Genomic DNA, 19,123 nt, shown 5'->3' with positions numbered 1-19,123 from the left:
GGTCTTGGCATTCTAATGCACGTTACGTGTTCCAGCCTATGTCATAGCAACGTGTTTCAGAAGGACATTGACCTACCATACAGATGCCATGCATCTGAAAATAGGTGTCCCCCCCCCCCCCCCGCCCTCAACCCAAATACAGGGGTCTTTAACTGTGAGTGTGTAAGAGTGAAATTTGTAGGATTTAATTGGTCGTTAATGTGGAACATTCTTTGTCTCACAGTCATATGACAAACTATGGATACCATTATTATTACAAATGATTTTCTGTTTTCCACTGCCTCCTGTGTTTCAATGTGCAAGGTAAATATTACAGATGAGCTACATGGCTCTAATGACCTCATTGCTGAGGAGATGCTAACTTCTAACTTTGCTCCATTCGATTTTGTTTCATGCAGGTGTCGCACACATAAAATTTACTCTAGACGTTGGCCAAAGTCCCTCATCCCTCCTCGATGTTCTTACTTTTCATTGGTCTACAAACGATGCCAATTTTTCACTTATGGATATTTTACCCAAAGTGCCAATAAACTTAAAAGCTTCCAAGCCCTCTAAACGGAAGTAATATTCACCATTAACTGACAGGGAGAGCCACATTTTCTGGACTATTTTTCTTGTGAGCGTAAGACGCTAAGCATCAACAAAAACGAAAAAAATAGGAGAATATGACTGAAGTTAATTTACGAGTAACTGATAAGTTATTAATCAATTAAGTATGCATTATGGGACATTTCCTAAAATCAGGGAAGGGCGTAAGTTTTGAATAAACTGAATATTTAATTATTGCTCAAAATATTATTGCAGTACACACAGTATTTCTCTCCAACATAAAAAATTGACAAGATCGATTCAACCTTGCTTTACTACAGCAACAAGTCACTGATGTAGTTAAATGAGAAGAAAATTGTTCTGTCAATCAACACACAAGTAAATGCATTATAATTTTATACAGTTGTAGTGACTGTTTTAAGAAATTTTTCAAATATTCAAGCTTGGTGCGCTATTTTTCGGTGCAAGTGTCATGGGGCTAGTGAGTTTGAAGATACGTAAACTACTTCTTTCACTTCATTTATTCGTCGGGTATACTGAAGTGGTAGAGAAGATTGATAAGTGTGTACGATCCATTTAAGATCTGTAAGAAAGAGAGAAAATGATTTAGCTCCCACGTTTATTTAATTTAATAGATGCTTAATCAACAACACTGATTATGTAAAATATGAGCTCTTTGAATGAGATGAAAATCTACTTCAGTAACACTATAATAAAATACACAAAACCTGTTCAACTGTGTATATCACATTAGCATTATTTAAACATTCTGAAATGTTCTGTTTGAAGACGGCATGTATTATAATAAACATTCCCTCCGTCTTGCGACGTAAACATTAATGTGGCACGAGTTCTATTTAAATATGGCATGTTGAGAGACGTGCGCTTGTTTCGCACTCCTTTCATAATTTACTTGATTTTCAAACGTGCGATACATAATTTGCTGCATCAAAATCGCACTAATACTTTAGGGAGGATGGGAACAAAGTATTTTGGTTTATGTATCCTTAAAGGCAGCATTCTAACTCATGTTTCCTTTTACAGCATTGACCGTCCAGTTTGAAAGCGTAGATGAGTAGTTTGAACGCTTTGTAGAAATCCAAGAAATGCCACCTCTTATTCTCCCAAGCAGTCCCCCAGTGTATCGCTTTTCATGTATTTCTGGTGTCGCAAACAGGTCTCCCTGAATCAACGTTAGCAAATCGCGGGCCTGCCCGCCTCGTTCAAGTCGCGTGCTAAACCAGTAAGTAGCTCTAGCGGCTTTTGTGCTAGCGGAGCGGACGCCACCTACCCCTCCAAAAATAATCGGCTTTACTCTGAACAAGGGACAGAGGCTGACTGTGTGGGCGAGTCGAGCTCCAGCCCTTGGCCGGTAAGCATGTGTGTTCCTAGTCGACACAAAATTAATTTAAGTCGCGACGTTCAAAAATGGTTCAAATGGCTCTGAGTACTATGGGACTTAACTTCTGAGGTCATCAGTCCTATAGAACTTAGAACTACTTAAACCTAACTAACCTAGGGACATCACACACATCCATGCCCGAGGTAGGATTCGAACCTGCGACCATAGCGGTCGTGCGGTTTCAGACTGAAGCGCCTAGAACCGCTTGGCCACAACTCGCGACGTGTTTGAATTAGGAAGTCAATAGATTTCAAAGTATCAGCGCTTTCTTGCTCACCCGTAAATTCTTCGCTTATTTTTCTACTTATTTCATCTGAAACTCACTTAGTTTTGAGCCATTGTGCATCTTGCGCTCTTGCTTTGTTCGTAATTCAGTTTTCACACTCGTGGACCCACTGGGTACTCCAGCTAAGTAGCGCATTTCGCTCCGAGTAAGTCATTTTTCGGAAGATAGAATCTGGTTGCTTCATGAGCGATCTTGAGACCATGTGGCGAGTGGCTAGTACGGTTTTACATTGGAGTTCAATTCCAAATAACTGTGTTCGCGCTAGTAGTAATAACGTTGCTTTCCAATGCTCCGAGAATCGTGTGAAGAAATGCGAACTCGAGCCCACATTATTCTTTCCATCGTTCTGTACCGGGTTCTCCTATCACTGTAGTCTAGATAGTTGTTGTACCCAGTTCTTCACAAGCACAATGGTAATTTTCTTTCCACGACGGTGAAGTTCCCACACGTTCTCCCCTTTCCTGCCTAATCATTTTACCTCATCCCTTTTCGAGAGAGTTGTCACTACTGAAGCGACATCCACACAGATTGTAAGACTATATAGTGATTTACTATAACTAGCTTTTCTTGTGATTTGTACACAAAGGTATGACACCTTCCGTAATAAATTCGATGTTAGTGTATGAAATCTGCTTTCTAATGATCGTAGCAAGCACCCTCCTCCTCCCCCTCCTCCCAGGAGAGAGTCAACGTATGAGAATTTGAAGAGCACTTGTTAGAATTTCATAATACTTCTAAAGGAAAGTATGAAAATTGAATCTTGTTGTTGTACGGTCAGTCGGATCTTACGTTACCATGGCGAATGTTTTGATGAATTAGATTATGATATGCTTAATTTCTTCTCCGATCCGGCATGAACATTGCACGTGCAAGAGACCGTAGATGAATTACTTGTCATTTTTACTCACAGAAAATTAACGTGGTTCAAGAGTTGGCTTTAAAATAAAATCCACTTAGTGTGGTGAAAAAGAGTGCGTTATTAGGAGAGTTATAGTGAGAGGTGTTAACTATAGTCATCTTAGGCAGGTATTCTATTATTTACGTAAAAAAAAAAATGGAAATCTGTGGTACGGTCTTATGAGACCAAACTGCTGAGGTCATCGGTCCCTAAGCTTACGCACTACTTAATCTAACTTAACCTAACTTACTCCAAGGACAACACACACACCCATGCCCGAGGGTGCAGTCGAACCTCCGATGGGCGTAATAGCGCGGACCATGACAAGGCGGCTGTGACCGCGCGGTTACGCCGAGCGGCTTTCACGTAGAATGAAGTATCCCTTTTTTTAACACAAAGCAACTCCAGCCAATGAACGTAGCCTGTCCCAGAAATCTCAGAATGCTACCCTTCACTACAAGGCACTTCTTGTACTGTAATATAATGAGCATCTGCTCCGTCTTGCAGTGTAGACGTTAATGGCCTAGGAAAGAGGGATCGACGCCGTAAAGTGGGTTATCAGCAGCACTGTGTCACGACACATGCCCGTCAGTGCCTGTCTTGCTACTGAAACCGGAGTCCCTTCTGCACGTGACGTCTTTAGCAGCACCACCATGTACTGTAATATAATGAGCATCTGCTCCGTCTTGCAATGTAGACGTTAATGGCATAGGAAAGAGGGATCGACGCCGTGAAGTGGGTTATCAGCAGTACTGTGTCACGACACATGCCCGTCAGTGCCTGTCTTGCTACTGAAACCGGAGTCCCTTCTGCACGTGACGTCTTTAGCAGCACCACCATGTACTGTAATATAATGAGCATCTGCTCCGACTTGCAATGTAGACGTTAATGGCATAGGAAAGAGGGATCGACGCCGTGAAGTGGGTTATCAGCAGCACTGTGTCACGACACATGCCCGTCAGTGCCTGTCTTGCTACTGAAACCGGAGTCCCTTCTGCACGTGACGTCTTTAGCAGCACCACCATGTACTGTAATATAATGAGCATCTGCTCCGTCTTGCAATGTAGACGTTAATGGCCTAGGATAGAGGGATCGACGCCGTAAAGTGGGTTATCAGCAGTACTGTGTCACGACACATGCCCGTCAGTGCCTGTCTTGCTACTGAAACCGGAGTCCCTTCTGCACGTGACGTCCTTAGCAGCACCACCATGTACTGTAATATAATGAGCATCTGCTCCGTCTTGCAATGTAGACGTTAATGGCATAGGAAAGAGGGATCGACGCCGTGAAGTGGGTTATCAGCAGCACTGTGTCACGACACATGCCCGTCAGTGCCTGTCTTGCTACTGAAACCAGAGTCCCTTCTGCACGTGACGTCTTTAGCAGCACCACCATGTACTGTAATATAATGAGCATCTGCTCCGTCTTGCAATGTAGACGTTAATGGCATAGGAAAGAGGGATCGACGCCGTGAAGTGGGTTATCAGCAGTACTGTGTCACGACACATGCCCGTCAGTGCCTGTCTTGCTACTGAAACCGGAGTCCCTTCTGCACGTGACGTCTTTAGCAGCACCACCATGTACTGTAATATAATGAGCATCTGCTCCGTCTCGCAGTGTAGACGTTAATGGCCTAGGAAAGAGGGATCGACGCCGTAAAGTGGGTTATCAGCAGTACTGTGTCACGACACATGCCCGTCAGTGCCTGTCTTGCTACTGAAACCGGAGTCCCTTCTGCACGTGACGTCTTTAGCAGCACCACCATGTACTGTAATATAATGAGCATCTGCTCCGTCTTGCAATGTAGACGTTAATGGCATAGGAAAGAGGGATCGACGCCGTGAAGTGGGTTATCAGCAGCACTGTGTCACGACACATGCCCGTCAGTGCCTGTCTTGCTACTGAAACCGGAGTCCCTTCAGCACGTGACGTCTTTAGCAGCACCACCATGTACTGTAATATAATGAGCATCTGCTCCGTCTTGCAATGTAGACGTTAATGGCATAGGAAAGAGGGATCGACGCCGTGAAGTGGGTTATCAGCAGCACTGTGTCACGACACATGCCCGTCAGTGCCTGTCTTGCTACTGAAACCGGAGTCCCTTCTGCACGTGACGTCTTTAGCAGCACCACCATGTACTGTAATACAATGAGCATCTGCTCCGTCTTGCAATGTAGACGTTAATGGCATAGGAAAGAGGGATCGACGCCGTGAAGTGGGTTATCAGCAGCACTGTGTCACGACACATGCCCGTCAGTGCCTGTCTTGCTACTGAAACCGGAGTCCCTTCAGCACGTGACGCCTTTAGCAGCACCACCATGTACTGTAATATAATGAGCATCTGCTCCGACTTGCAATGTAGACGTTAATGGCATAGGAAAGAGGGATCGACGCCGTGAAGTGGGTTATCAGCAGCACTGTGTCACGACACATGCCCGTCAGTGCCTGTCTTGCTACTGAAACCGGAGTCCCTTCTGCACGTGACGTCTTTAGCAGCACCACCATGTACTGTAATATAATGAGCATCTGCTCCGTCTTGCAATGTAGAAGTTAATGGCCTAGCATAGAGGGATCGACGCCGTAAAGTGGGTTATCAGCAGTACTGTGTCACGACACATGCCCGTCAGTGCCTGTCTTGCTACTGAAACCGGAGTCCCTTCTGCACGTGACGTCTTTAGCAGCACCACCATGTACTGTAATATAATGAGCATCTGCTCCGTCTTGCAATGTAGACGTTAATGGCATAGGAAAGAGGGATCGACGCCGTGAAGTGGGTTATCAGCAGCACTGTGTCACGACACATGCCCGTCAGTGCCTGTCTTGCTACTGAAACCAGAGTCCCTTCTGCACGTGACGTCTTTAGCAGCACCACCATGTACTGTAATATAATGAGCATCTGCTCCGTCTTGCAATGTAGACGTTAATGGCATAGGAAAGAGGGATCGACGCCGTGAAGTGGGTTATCAGCAGTACTGTGTCACGACACATGCCCGTCAGTGCCTGTCTTGCTACTGAAACCGGAGTCCCTTCTGCACGTGACGTCTTTAGCAGCACCACCATGTACTGTAATATAATGAGCATCTGCTCCGTCTTGCAATGTAGACGTTAATGGCATAGGAAAGAGGGATCGACGCCGTGAAGTGGGTTATCAGCAGCACTGTGTCACGACACATGCCCGTCAGTGCCTGTCTTGCTACTGAAACCGGAGTCCCTTCTGCACGTGACGTCTTTAGCAGCACCACCATGTACTGTAATATAATGAGCATCTGCTCCGTCTTGCAATGTAGACGTTAATGGCATAGGAAAGAGGGATCGACGCCGTGAAGTGGGTTATCAGCAGCACTGTGTCACGACACATGCCCGTCAGTGCCTGTCTTGCTACTGAAACCGGAGTCCCTTCTGCACGTGACGTCTTTAGCAGCACCACCATGTACTGTAATACAATGAGCATCTGCTCCGTCTTGCAATGTAGACGTTAATGGCATAGGAAAGAGGGATCGACGCCGTGAAGTGGGTTATCAGCAGCACTGTGTCACGACACATGCCCGTCAGTGCCTGTCTTGCTACTGAAACCGGAGTCCCTTCTGCACGTGACGTCTTTAGCAGAACCACCATGTACTGTAATATAATGAGCTTCTGCTCCGACTTGCAATGTAGACGTTAATGGCATAGGAAAGAGGGATCGACGCCGTGAAGTGGGTTATCAGCAGCACTGTGTCACGACACATGCCCGTCAGTGCCTGTCTTGCTACTGAAACCGGAGTCCCTTCTGCACGTGACGTCTTTAGCAGCACCACCATGTACTGTAATATAATGAGCATCTGCTCCGTCTTGCAATGTAGACGTTAATGGCTTAGGATAGAGGGATCGACGCCGTAAAGTGGGTTATCAGCAGTACTGTGTCACGACACATGCCCGTCAGTGCCTGTCTTGCTACTGAAACCGGAGTCCCTTCTGCACGTGACGTCTTTAGCAGCACCACCATGTACTGTAATATAATGAGCATCTGCTCCGTCTTGCAATGTAGACGTTAATGGCATAGGAAAGAGGGATCGACGCCGTGAAGTGGGTTATCAGCAGCACTGTGTCACGACACATGCCCGTCAGTGCCTGTCTTGCTACTGAAACCAGAGTCCCTTCTGCACGTGACGTCTTTAGCAGCACCACCATGTACTGTAATATAATGAGCATCTGCTCCGTCTTGCAATGTAGACGTTAATGGCATAGGAAAGAGGGATCGACGCCGTGAAGTGGGTTATCAGCAGTACTGTGTCACGACACATACCCGTCAGTGCCTGTCTTGCTACTGAAACCGGAGTCCCTTCTGCACGTGACGTCTTTAGCAGCACCACCATGTACTGTAATATAATGAGCATCTGCTCCGTCTTGCAATGTAGACGTTAATGGCATAGGAAAGAGGGATCGACGCCGTGAAGTGGGTTATCAGCAGCACTGTGTCACGACACATGCCCGTCAGTGTCTGTCTTGCTACTGAAACCGGAGTCCATTCTGCACGTGACGTCTTTAGCAGCACCACCATGTACTGTAATATAATGAGCATCTGCTCCGTCTTGCAATGTAGACGTTAATGGCATAGGAAAGAGGGATCGACGCCGTGAAGTGGGTTATCAGCAGTACTGTGTCACGACACATGCCCGTCAGTGCCTGTCTTGCTACTGAAACCAGAGTCCCTTCTGCACGTGACGTCTTTAGCAGCACCACCATGTACAGTAATATAATGAGCATCTGCTCCGTCTTGCAGTGTAGACGTTAATGGCCTAGGAAAGAGGGATCGACGCCGTAAAGTGGGTTATCAGCAGTACTGTGTCACGACACATGCCCGTCAGTGCCTGTCTTGCTACTGAAACCGGAGTCCCTTCTGCACGTGACGTCTTTAGCAGCACCACCATGTACTGTAATATAATGAGCATCTGCTCCGTCTTGCAATGTAGACGTTAATGGCATAGGAAAGAGGGATCGACGCCGTGAAGTGGGTTATCAGCAGTACTGTGTCACGACACATGCCGGTCAGTGCCTGTCTTGCTACTGAAACCGGAGTCCCTTCTGCACGTGACGTCTTTAGCAGCACCACCATGTACTGTAATATAATGAGCATCTGCTCCGCCTTGCAATGTAGACGTTAATGGCCTAGGATAGAGGGATCGACGCCGTAAAGTGGGTTATCAGCAGTACCGTGTCACGACACATGCCCGTCAGTGCCTGTCTTGCTACTGAAACCGGAGTCCCTTCTGCACGTGACGTCTTTAGCAGCACCACCATGTACTGTAATATAATGAGCATCTGCTCCGTCTTGCAATGTAGACGTTAATGGCATAGGAAAGAGGGATCGACGCCGTGAAGTGGGTTATCAGCAGCACTGTGTCACGACACATGCCCGTCAGTGCCTGTCTTGCTACTGAAAACGGAGTCCATTCTGCACGTGACGTCTTTAGCAGCACCACCATGTACTGTAATATAATGAGCATCTGCTCCGTCTTGCAATGTAGACGTTAATGGCATAGGAAAGAGGGATCGACGCCGTGAAGTGGGTTATCAGCAGTACTGTGTCACGACACATGCCCGTCAGTGCCTGTCTTGCTACTGAAACCGGAGTCCCTTCTGCACGTGACGTCTTTAGCAGCACCACCATGTACTGTAATATAATGAGCATCTGCTCCGTCTTGCAATGTAGACGTTAATGGCATAGGAAAGAGGGATCGACGCCGTGAAGTGGGTTATCAGCAGTACTGTGTCACGACACATGCCGGTCAGTGCCTGTCTTGCTACTGAAACCGGAGTCCCTTCTGCACGTGACGTCCTTAGCAGCACCACCATGTACTGTAATATAATGAGCATCTGCTCCGCCTTGCAATGTAGACGTTAATGGCCTAGGATAGAGGGATCGACGCCGTAAAGTGGGTTATCAGCAGTACCGTGTCACGACACATGCCCGTCAGTGCCTGTCTTGCTACTGAAACCGGAGTCCCTTCTGCACGTGACGTCTTTAGCAGCACCACCATGTACTGTAATATAATGAGCATCTGCTCCGTCTTGCAATGTAGACGTTAATGGCATAGGAAAGAGGGATCGACGCCGTGAAGTGGGTTATCAGCAGCACTGTGTCACGACACATGCCCGTCAGTGCCTGTCTTGCTACTGAAAACGGAGTCCATTCTGCACGTGACGTCTTTAGCAGCACCACCATGTACTGTAATATAATGAGCATCTGCTCCGTCTTGCAATGTAGACGTTAATGGCATAGGAAAGAGGGATCGACGCCGTGAAGTGGGTTATCAGCAGTACTGTGTCACGACACATGCCCGTCAGTGCCTGTCTTGCTACTGAAACCGGAGTCCCTTCTGCACGTGACGTCTTTAGCAGCACCACCATGTACTGTAATATAATGAGCATCTGCTCCGTCTTGCAGTGTAGACGTTAATGGCCTAGGAAAGAGGGATCGACGCCGTAAAGTGGGTTATCAGCAGTACTGTGTCACGACACATGCCCGTCAGTGCCTGTCTTGCTACTGAAACCGGAGTCCCTTCTGCACGTGACGTCTTTAGCAGCACCACCATGTACTGTAATATAATGAGCATCTGCTCTGTCTTGCAATGTAGACGTTAATGGCATAGGAAAGAGGGATCGACGCCGTGAAGTGGGTTATCAGCAGTACTGTGTCACGACACATGCCCGTCAGTGCCTGTCTTGCTACTGAAACCGGAGTCCCTTCTGCACGTGACGTCTTTAGCAGCACCACCATGTACTGTAATATAATGAGCATCTGCTCCGTCTTGCAGTGTAGACGTTAATGGCCTAGGAAAGAGGGATCGACGCCGTGAAGTGGGTTATCAGCAGTACTGTGTCACGACACATGCCCGTCAGTGCCTGTCTTGCTACTGAAACCGGAGTCCCTTCTGCACGTGACGTCTTTAGCAGCACCACCATGTACTGTAATATAATGAGCATCTGCTCCGTCTTGCAGTGTAGACGTTAATGGCCTAGGAAAGAGGGATCGACGCCGTAAAGTGGGTTATCAGCAGTACTGTGTCACGACACATGCCCGTCAGTGCCTGTCTTGCTACTGAAACCGGAGTCCCTTCTGCACGTGACGTCTTTAGCAGCACCACCATGTACTGTAATATAATGAGCATCTGCTCCGTCTTGCAATGTAGACGTTAATGGCATAGGAAAGAGGGATCGACGCCGTAAAGTGGGTTATCAGCAGTACTGTGTCACGACACATGCCCGTCAGTGCCAGTCTTGCTACTGAAACCGGAGTCCCTTCTGCACGTGACGTCTTTAGCAGCACCACCATGTACTGTAATATAATGAGCATCTGCTCCGTCTTGCAGTGTAACCGTTAATAGCCTAGGAAAGAGTGATCGACGCCGTAAAGTGGGTTATCAGCAGTACTGTGTCACGACACATGCCAGTCAGTGCCTGTCTTGCTACTGAAACCGGAGTCCCTTCTGCACGTGACATCTTTAGCAGCACCACCATGTACTGTAATATAATGAGCATCTGCTCCGTCTTGCAGTGTAGACGTTAATGGCCTAGGAAAGAGGGATCGACGCTGTGAAGTGGGTTATCAGCAGCACTGTGTCACGACACATGCTCGTCAGTGCCTGTCTTGCTACTGAAACCGGAGTCCCTTCTGCACGTGACGTCTTTAGCAGCACCACCATGTACTGTAATATAATGAGCATCTGCTCCGTCTTGCAATGTAGACGTTAATGGCATAGGAAAGACGGATCGACGCCGTGAAGTGGGTTATCAGCAGCACTGTGTCACGACACATGCCCGTCAGTGCCTGTCTTGCTACTGAAACCGGAGTCCCTTCTGCACGTGACGTCTTTAGCAGCACCACCATGTACTGTAATATAATGAGCATCTGCTCCGTCTTGCAATGTAGACGTTAATGGCATAGGAAAGAGGGATCGACGCCGTGAAGTGGGTTATCAGCAGTACTGTGTCACGACACATGCCCGTCAGTGCCTGTCTTGCTACTGAAACCGGAGTCCCTTCTGCACGTGACGTCTTTAGCAGCACCACCATGTACTGTAATATAATGAGCATCTGCTCCGTCTTGCAGTGTAGACGTTAATGGCCTAGGAAAGAGGGATCGACGCCGTAAAGTGGGTTATCAGCAGTACTGTGTCACGACACATGCCCGTCAGTGCCTGTCTTGCTACTGAAACCGGAGTCCCTTCTGCACGTGATGTCTTTAGCAGCACCACCATGTACTGTAATATAATGAGCATCTGCTCCGTCTTGCAATGTAGACGTTAATGGCATAGGAAAGAGGGATCGACGCCGTGAAGTGGGTTATCAGCAGTACTGTGTCACGACACATGCCCGTCAGTGCCTGTCTTGCTACTGAAACCGGAGTCCCTTCTGCACGTGACGTCTTTAGCAGCACCACCATGTACTGTAATATAATGAGCATCTGCTCCGTCTTGCAGTGTAGACGTTAATGGCCTAGGAAAGAGGGACCGACGCCGTAAAGTGGGTTATCAGCAGTACTGTGTCACGACACATGCCCGTCAGTGCCTGTCTTGCTACTGAAACCGGAGTCCCGTCTGCAAGTGACGTCTTTAGCAGCACCACTATGTACTGTCATATAATGAGCATCTGCTCCGTCTTGCAATGTAGACGTTAATGGCATAGGAAAGAGGGATCGACGCCGTGAAGTGGGTTATCAGCAGTACTGTGTCACGACACATGCCCGTCAGTGCCTGTCTTGCTACTGAAACCGGAGTCCCTTCTGCACGAGACGTCTTTAGCAGCACCACCATGTACTGTAATATAATGAGCATCTGCTCCGTCTTGCAGTGTAGATGTTAATGGCCTAGGAAAGAGGGATCGACGCCGTAAAGTGGGTTATCAGCAGTACTGTGTCACGACACATGCCCGTCAGTGCCTGTCTTGCTACTGAAACCGGAGTCCCTTCTGCACGTGACGTCTTTAGCAGCACCACCATGTACTGTAATATAATGAGCATCTGCTCCGTCTTGCAGTGTAGACGTTAATGGCCTAGGAAAGAGGGATCGACGCCGTAAAGTGGGTTATCAGCAGTACTGTGTCACGACACATGCCCGTCAGTGCCTGTCTTGCTACTGAAACCGGAGTCCCTTCTGCACGTGACGTCTTTAGCAGCACCACCATGTACTGTAATATAATGAGCATCTGCTCCGTCTTGCAATGTAGACGTTAATGGCATAGGAAAGAGGGATCGACGCCGTGAAGTGGGTTATCAGCAGTACTGTGTCACGACACATGCCCGTCAGTGCCTGTCTTGCTACTGAAACCGGAGTCCCTTCTGCACGTGACGTCTTTAGCAGCACCACCATGTACTGTAATATAATGAGCATCTGCTCCGTCTTGCAGTGTAGACGTTAATGGCCTAGGAAAGAGGGATCGACGCCGTAAAGTGGGTTATCAACAGTACTGTGTCACGACACATGCCCGTCAGTGCCTGTCTTGCTACTGAAACCGGAGTCCCTTCTGCACGTGACGTCTTTAGCAGCACCACCATGTACTGTAATATAATGAGCATCTGCTCCGTCTTGCAATGTAGACGTTAATGGCATAGGAAAGAGGGATCGATGCCGTGAAGTGGGTTATCAGCAGTACTGTGTCACGACACATGGGCGTCAGTGCTTGTCTTGCTACTGAAACCGGAGTCCCTTCTGCACGTGACGTCTTTAGCAGCTCCACCATGTACTGTAATATAACGAGCATCTGCTCCGTCTTGCAATGTAGACGTTAATGGCATAGGAAAGAGGGATCGACGCCGTGAAGTGGGTTATCAGCAGCACTGTGTCACGACACATGCCCGTCAGTGCCTGTCTTGCTACTGAAACCGGAGCCCTTCTGCACGTGACGTCTTTAGCAGCACCACCATGTACTGTAATATAATGAGCATCTGCTCCGTCTTGCAATGTAGACTTTAATGGCATAGGAAAGAGGGATCGACGCCGTGAAGTGGGTTATCAGCAGTACTGTGTCACGACACATGCCCGTCAGTGCCTGTCTTGCTACTGAAACCGGAGTCCCTTCTGCACGTGACGTCTTTAGCAGCACCACCATGTACTGTAATATAATGAGCATCTGCTCCGTCTTGCAATGTAGACGTTAATGGCATAGGAAAGAGGGATCGACGCCGTGAAGTGGGTTATCAGCAGCACTGTGTCACGACACATGCCCGTCAGTGCCTGTCTTGCTACTGAAACCGGAGTCCCTTCTGCACGTGACGTCTTTAGCAGCACCACCATGTACTGTAATATAATGAGCATCTGCTCCGTCTTGCAATGTAGACGTTAATGGCATAGGAAAGAGGGATCGACGCCGTGAAGTGGGTTATCAGCAGTACTGTGTCACGACACATGCCCGTCAGTGCCTGTCTTGCTACTGAAACCGGAGTCCCTTCTGCACGTGACGTCTTTAGCAGCACCACCATGTACTGTAATATAATGAGCATCTGCTCCGTCTTGCAGTGTAGACGTTAATGGCCTAGGAAAGAGGGATCGACGCCGTAAAGTGGGTTATCATCAGTACTGTGTCACGACACATGCCCGTCAGTGCCTGTCTTGCTACTGAAACCGGAGTCCCTTCTGCACGTGACGTCTTTAGCAGCACCACCATGTACTGTAATATAATGAGCATCTGCTCCGTCTTGCAATGTAGACGTTAATGGCATAGGGAATAGGGATCGACGCCGTGAAGTGGGTTATCAGCAGTACTGTGTCAGGCACATGCCCGTCAGTGCCTGTCTTGCTACTGAAACCGGAGTCCCTTCTGCACGTGACGTCTTTAGCAGCACCACCATGTACTGTAATATAATGAGCATCTGCTCCGTCTTGCAATGTAGACGTTAATGGCATAGGAAAGACGGATCGACGCCGTGAAGTGGGTTATCAGCAGCACTGTGTCACGACACATGCCCGTCAGTGCCTGTCTTGCTACTGAAACCGGAGTCCCTTCTGCACGTGACGTCTTTAGCAGCACCACCATGTACTGTAATATAATGAGCATCTGCTCCGTCTTGCAATGTAGACGTTAATGGCATAGGAAAGAGGGATCGACGCCGTGAAGTGGGTTATAAGGCAGCACTGTGTCACGACACATGCCCGTCAGTGCCTGTCTTGCTACTGAAACCGGAGTCCCTTCTGCACGTGACGTCTTTAGCAGCACCACCATGTACTGTAATATAATGAGCATCTGCTCCGTCTTGCAGTGTTGACGTTAATGGCATAGGGAAGAGGGATCGACGCCGTGAAGTGGGTTATCAGAAGTACTGTGTCACGACACATGCCCGTCAGTGCCTGTCTTGCTACTGAAACCGGAGTCCCTTCTGCACGTGACGTCTTTAGCAGCACCACCATGTACTGTAATATAATGAGCATCTGCTCTGTCTTGCAATGTAGACGTTAATGGCATAGGACAGAGGGATCGACGCCGTGAAGTGGGTTATCAGCAGTACTGTGTCACGACACATGCCCGTCAGTGCCTGTCTTGCTACTGAAACCGGAGTCCCTTCTGCACGTGACGTCTTTAGCAGCACCACCATGTACTGTAATATAATGAGCATCTGCTCCGTCTTGCAATGTAGACGTTAATGGCATAGGAAAGAGGGATCGACGCCGTGAAGTGGGTTATCAGCAGTACTGTGTCACGACACATGCCCGTCAGTGCCTGTCTTGCTACTGAAAGCGGAGTCCCTTCTGCACGTGACGTCTTTAGCAGCACCACCATGTACTGTAATATAATGAGCATCTGCTCCGTCTTGCAATGTAGGCGTTAATGGCATAGGAAAGAGGGATCGACGCCGTGAAGTGGGTTACCAGCAGTACTGTGTCACGACACATGCCCGTCAGTGCCTGTCTTGCTACTGAAACCGGAGTCCCTTCTGCACGTGACGTCTTTAGCAGCACCACCATGTACTGTAATATAATGAGCATCTGCTCCGTCTTGCAATGTAGACGTTAGTGGCATAGGAAAGAGGGATCGACGCCGTGAAGTGGGTTATCAGCAACACTGTGTCACGACACATGCCCGTCAGTGCCTGTCTTGCTACTGAAACCGGAGTCCCTTCTGCACGTGACGTCTTTAGCAGCACCACCATGTACTGTAATATAATGAGCATCTGCTCCGTCTTGCAATGTAGACGTTAATGGCATAGGAAAGAGGGATCGACGCCGTGAAGTGGGTTATCAGCAGTACTGTGTCACGACACATGCCCGTCAGTGCCTGTCTTGCTACTGAAACCGGAGTCCCTTCTGCACGTGACGTCTTTAGCAGCACCACCATGTACTGTAATATAATGAGCATCTGCTCCGTCTTGCAGTGTAGACGTTAATGGCCTAGGAAAGAGGGATCGACGCCGTAAAGTGGGTTATCAGCAGTACTGTGTCACGACACATGCCCGTCAGTGCCTGTCTTGCTACTGAAACCGGAGTCCCTTCTGCACGTGACGTCTTTAGCAGCACCACCATGTACTGTAATATAATGAGCATCTGCTCCGTCTTGCAATGTAGACGTTAATGGCATAGGAAAGAGGGATCGACGCCGTGAAGTGGGTTATCAGCAGTACTGTGTCACGACACATGCCCGTCAGTGCCTGTCTTGCTACTGAAACCGGAGTCCCTTCTGCATGTGACGTCTTTAGCAGCACCACCATGTACTGTAATATAATGAGCATCTGCTCCGTCTTGCAGTGTAGACGTTAATGGCCTAGGAAAGAGGGATCGACGCCGTAAAGTGGGTTATCAGCAGTACTGTGTCATGACACATGCCCGTCACTGCCTGTCTTGCTACTGAAACCGGAGTCCCTTCTGCACGTGACGTCTTTAGCAGCACCACCATGTACTGTAATATAATGAGCATCTGCTCCGTCTTGCAATGTAGACGTTAATGGCATAGGAAAGAGGGATCGACGCCGTGAAGTGGGTTATCAGCAGTACTGTGTCACGACACATGCCCGTCAGTGCCTGTCTTGCTACTGAAACCGGAGTCCCTTCTGCACGTGACGTCTTTAGCAGCACCACCATGTACTGTAATATAATGAGCATCTGCTCCGTCTTGCAATGTAGACGTTAATGGCATAGGAAAGAGGGATCGACGCCGTGAAGTGGGTTATCAGCAGCACTGTGTCACGACACATGCCCGTCAGTGCCTGTCTTGCTACTGAAACCGGAGTCCCTTCTGCACGTGACGTCTTTAGCAGCACCACCATGTACTGTAATATAATGAGCATCTGCTCCGTCTTGCAATGTAGACGTTAATGGCATAGGAAAGAGGGATCGACGCCGTGAAGTGGGTTATCAGCAGCACTGTGTCACGACACATGCCCGTCAGTGCCTGTCTTGCTACTGAAACCGGAGTCCCTTCTGCACGTGACGTCTTTAGCAGCACCACCATGTACTGTAATATAATGAGCATCTGCTCCGTCTTGCAGTGTAGACGTTAATGGCATAGGGAAGAGGGATCGACGCCGTGAAGTGGGTTATCAGCAGTACTGTGTCACGACACATGCCCGTCAGTGCCTGTCTTGCTACTGAAACCGGAGTCCCTTCTGCACGTGACGTCTTTAGCAGCACCACCATGTACTGTAATATAATGAGCATCTGCTCTGTCTTGCAATGTAGACGTTAATGGCATAGGAAAGAGGGATCGACGCCGTGAAGTGGGTTATCAGCAGTACTGTGTCACGACACATGCCCGTCAGTGCCTGTCTTGCTACTGAAACCGGAGTCCCTTCTGCACGTGACGTCTTTAGCAGCACCACCATGTACTGTAATATAATGAGCATCTGCTCCGTCTTGCAATGTAGACGTTAATGGCATAGGAAAGAGGGATCGACGCCGTGAAGTGGGTTATCAGCAGTACTGTGTCACAACACATGCCCGTCAGTGCCTGTCTTGCTACTGAAACCGGAGTCCCTTCTGCACGTGACGTCTTTAGCAGCACCACCATGTACTGTAATATAATGAGCATCTGCTCCGTCTTGCAATGTAGACGTTAATGGCATAGGAAAGAGGGATCGACGCCGTGAAGTGGGTTATCAGCAGTACTGTGTCACGACACATGCCCGTCAGTGCCTGTCTTGCTACTGAAACCGGAGTCCCTTCTGCACGTGACGTCTTTAGCAGCACCACCATGTACTGTAATACAATGAGCATCTGCTCCGTCTTGCAATGTAGACGTTAATGGCATAGGAAAGAGGGATCGACGCCGTGAAGTGGGTTATCAGCAGTACTGTGTCACGACACATGCCCGTCAGTGCCTGTCTTGCTACTGAAACCGGAGTCCCTTCTGCACGTGACGTCTTTAGCAGCACCACCATGTACTGTAATATAATGAGCATCTGCTCCGTCTTGCAATGTAGACGTTAATGGCATAGGAAAGAGGGATCGACGCCGTGAAGTGGGTTATCAGCAGTACTGTGTCACGACACATGCCCGTCAGTGCCTGTCTTGCTACTGAAACCGGAGTCCCTTCTGCACGTGACGTCTTTAGCAGCACCACCATGTACTGTAATATAATGAGCATCTGCTCCATCTTGCAATGTAGACGTTAATGGCATAGGAAAGAGGGATCGACGCCGTGAAGTGGGTTATCAGCAGTACTGTGTCACGACACATGCCCGTCAGTGCCTGTCTTGCTACTGAAACCGGAGTCCCTTCTGCACGTGACGTCTTTAGCAGCACCACCATGTACTGTAATATAATGAGCATCTGCTCCGTCTTGCAATGTAGACGTTAATGGCATAGGAAAGAGGGATCGACGCCGTGAAGTGGGTTATCAGCAGCACTGTGTCACGACACATGCCCGTCAGTGCCTGTCTTGCTACTGAAACCGGAGTCCCTTCTGCACGTGACGTCTTTAGCAGCACCACCATGTACTGTAATATAATGAGCATCTGCTCCGTCTTGCAATGTAGACGTTAATGGCATAGGAAAGAGGGATCGACGCCGTGAAGTGGGTTATCAGCAGTACTGTGTCACAACACATGCCCGTCAGTGCCTGTCTTGCTACTGAAACCGGAGTCCCTTCTGCACGTGACGTCTTTAGCAGCACCACCATGTACTGTAATATAATGAGCATCTGCTCCGTCTTGCAGTGAAGACGTTAATGGCATAGGAAAGAGGGATCGACGCCGTAAAGTGGGTTATCAGCAGTACTGTGTCACGACACATGCCCGTTAGTGCCTGTCTTGCTACTGAAACCGGAGTCCCTTCTGCACGTGACGTCTTTAGCAGCACCACCATGTACTGTAATATAATGAGCATCTGCTCCGTCTTGCAATGTAGACGTTAATGGCATAGGAAAGACGGATCGACGCCGTGAAGTGGGTTATCAGCAGTACTGTGTCACGACACATGCCCGTCAATGCCTGTCTTGCTACTGAAACCGGAGTCCCTTCTGCACGTGACGTCTTTAGCAGCACCACCATGTACTGTAATATAATGAGCATCTGCTCCGTCTTGCAGTGTAGACGTTAATGGCCTAGGAAAGAGGGATCGACGCCGTAAAGTGGGTTATCAGCAGCACTGTGTCACGACACATGCCCGTCAGTGCCTGTCTTGCTACTGAAACCGGAGTCCCTTCTGCACGTGACGTCTTTAGCAGCACCACCATGTACTGTAATATAATGAGCATCTGCTCCGTCTTGCAATGTAGACGTTAATGGCATAGGAAAGAGGGATCGACGCCGTGAAGTGGGTTATCAGCAGTACTGTGTCACGACACATGCCCGTCAGTGCCTGTCTTGCTACTGAAACCGGAGTCCCTTCTGCATGTGACGTCTTTAGCAGCACCACCATGTACTGTAATATAATGAGCATCTGCTCCGTCTTGCAGTGTAGACGTTAATGGCCTAGGAAAGAGGGATCGACGCCGTAAAGTGGGTTATCAGCAGTACTGTGTCATGACACATGCCCGTCACTGCCTGTCTTGCTACTGAAACCGGAGTCCCTTCTGCACGTGA

The 19,123-nt window shown here is 48.6% G+C and overlaps 1 protein-coding gene across 1 annotated transcript in view; it reads right to left on the bottom strand.

The window, feature by feature from the left end:
* Window positions 1-1,017: 1,017 nt before the first annotated feature.
* Window positions 1,018-19,123, bottom strand: part of LOC124605650 (odorant receptor 43a-like) — a 40,209-nt gene continuing 22,103 nt past the window's right edge. Inside the window, exon 4 of the mRNA XM_047137477.1 lies at window positions 1,018-1,132. Coding sequence (XP_046993433.1) covers window positions 1,070-1,132 — 63 coding nt within the window. The 3' untranslated portion in view covers window positions 1,018-1,069. The remainder of the gene's footprint in view (window positions 1,133-19,123) is intronic.

This window comes from Schistocerca americana, chromosome 1, assembly GCF_021461395.2.
Source record: "Schistocerca americana isolate TAMUIC-IGC-003095 chromosome 1, iqSchAmer2.1, whole genome shotgun sequence".
Taxonomy (NCBI): Eukaryota; Metazoa; Arthropoda; class Insecta; order Orthoptera; family Acrididae; genus Schistocerca; species Schistocerca americana.
The sequence above is the reverse complement of the archived record's forward strand: the minus strand, read 5'-3'. Positions and strand labels throughout refer to the sequence as shown.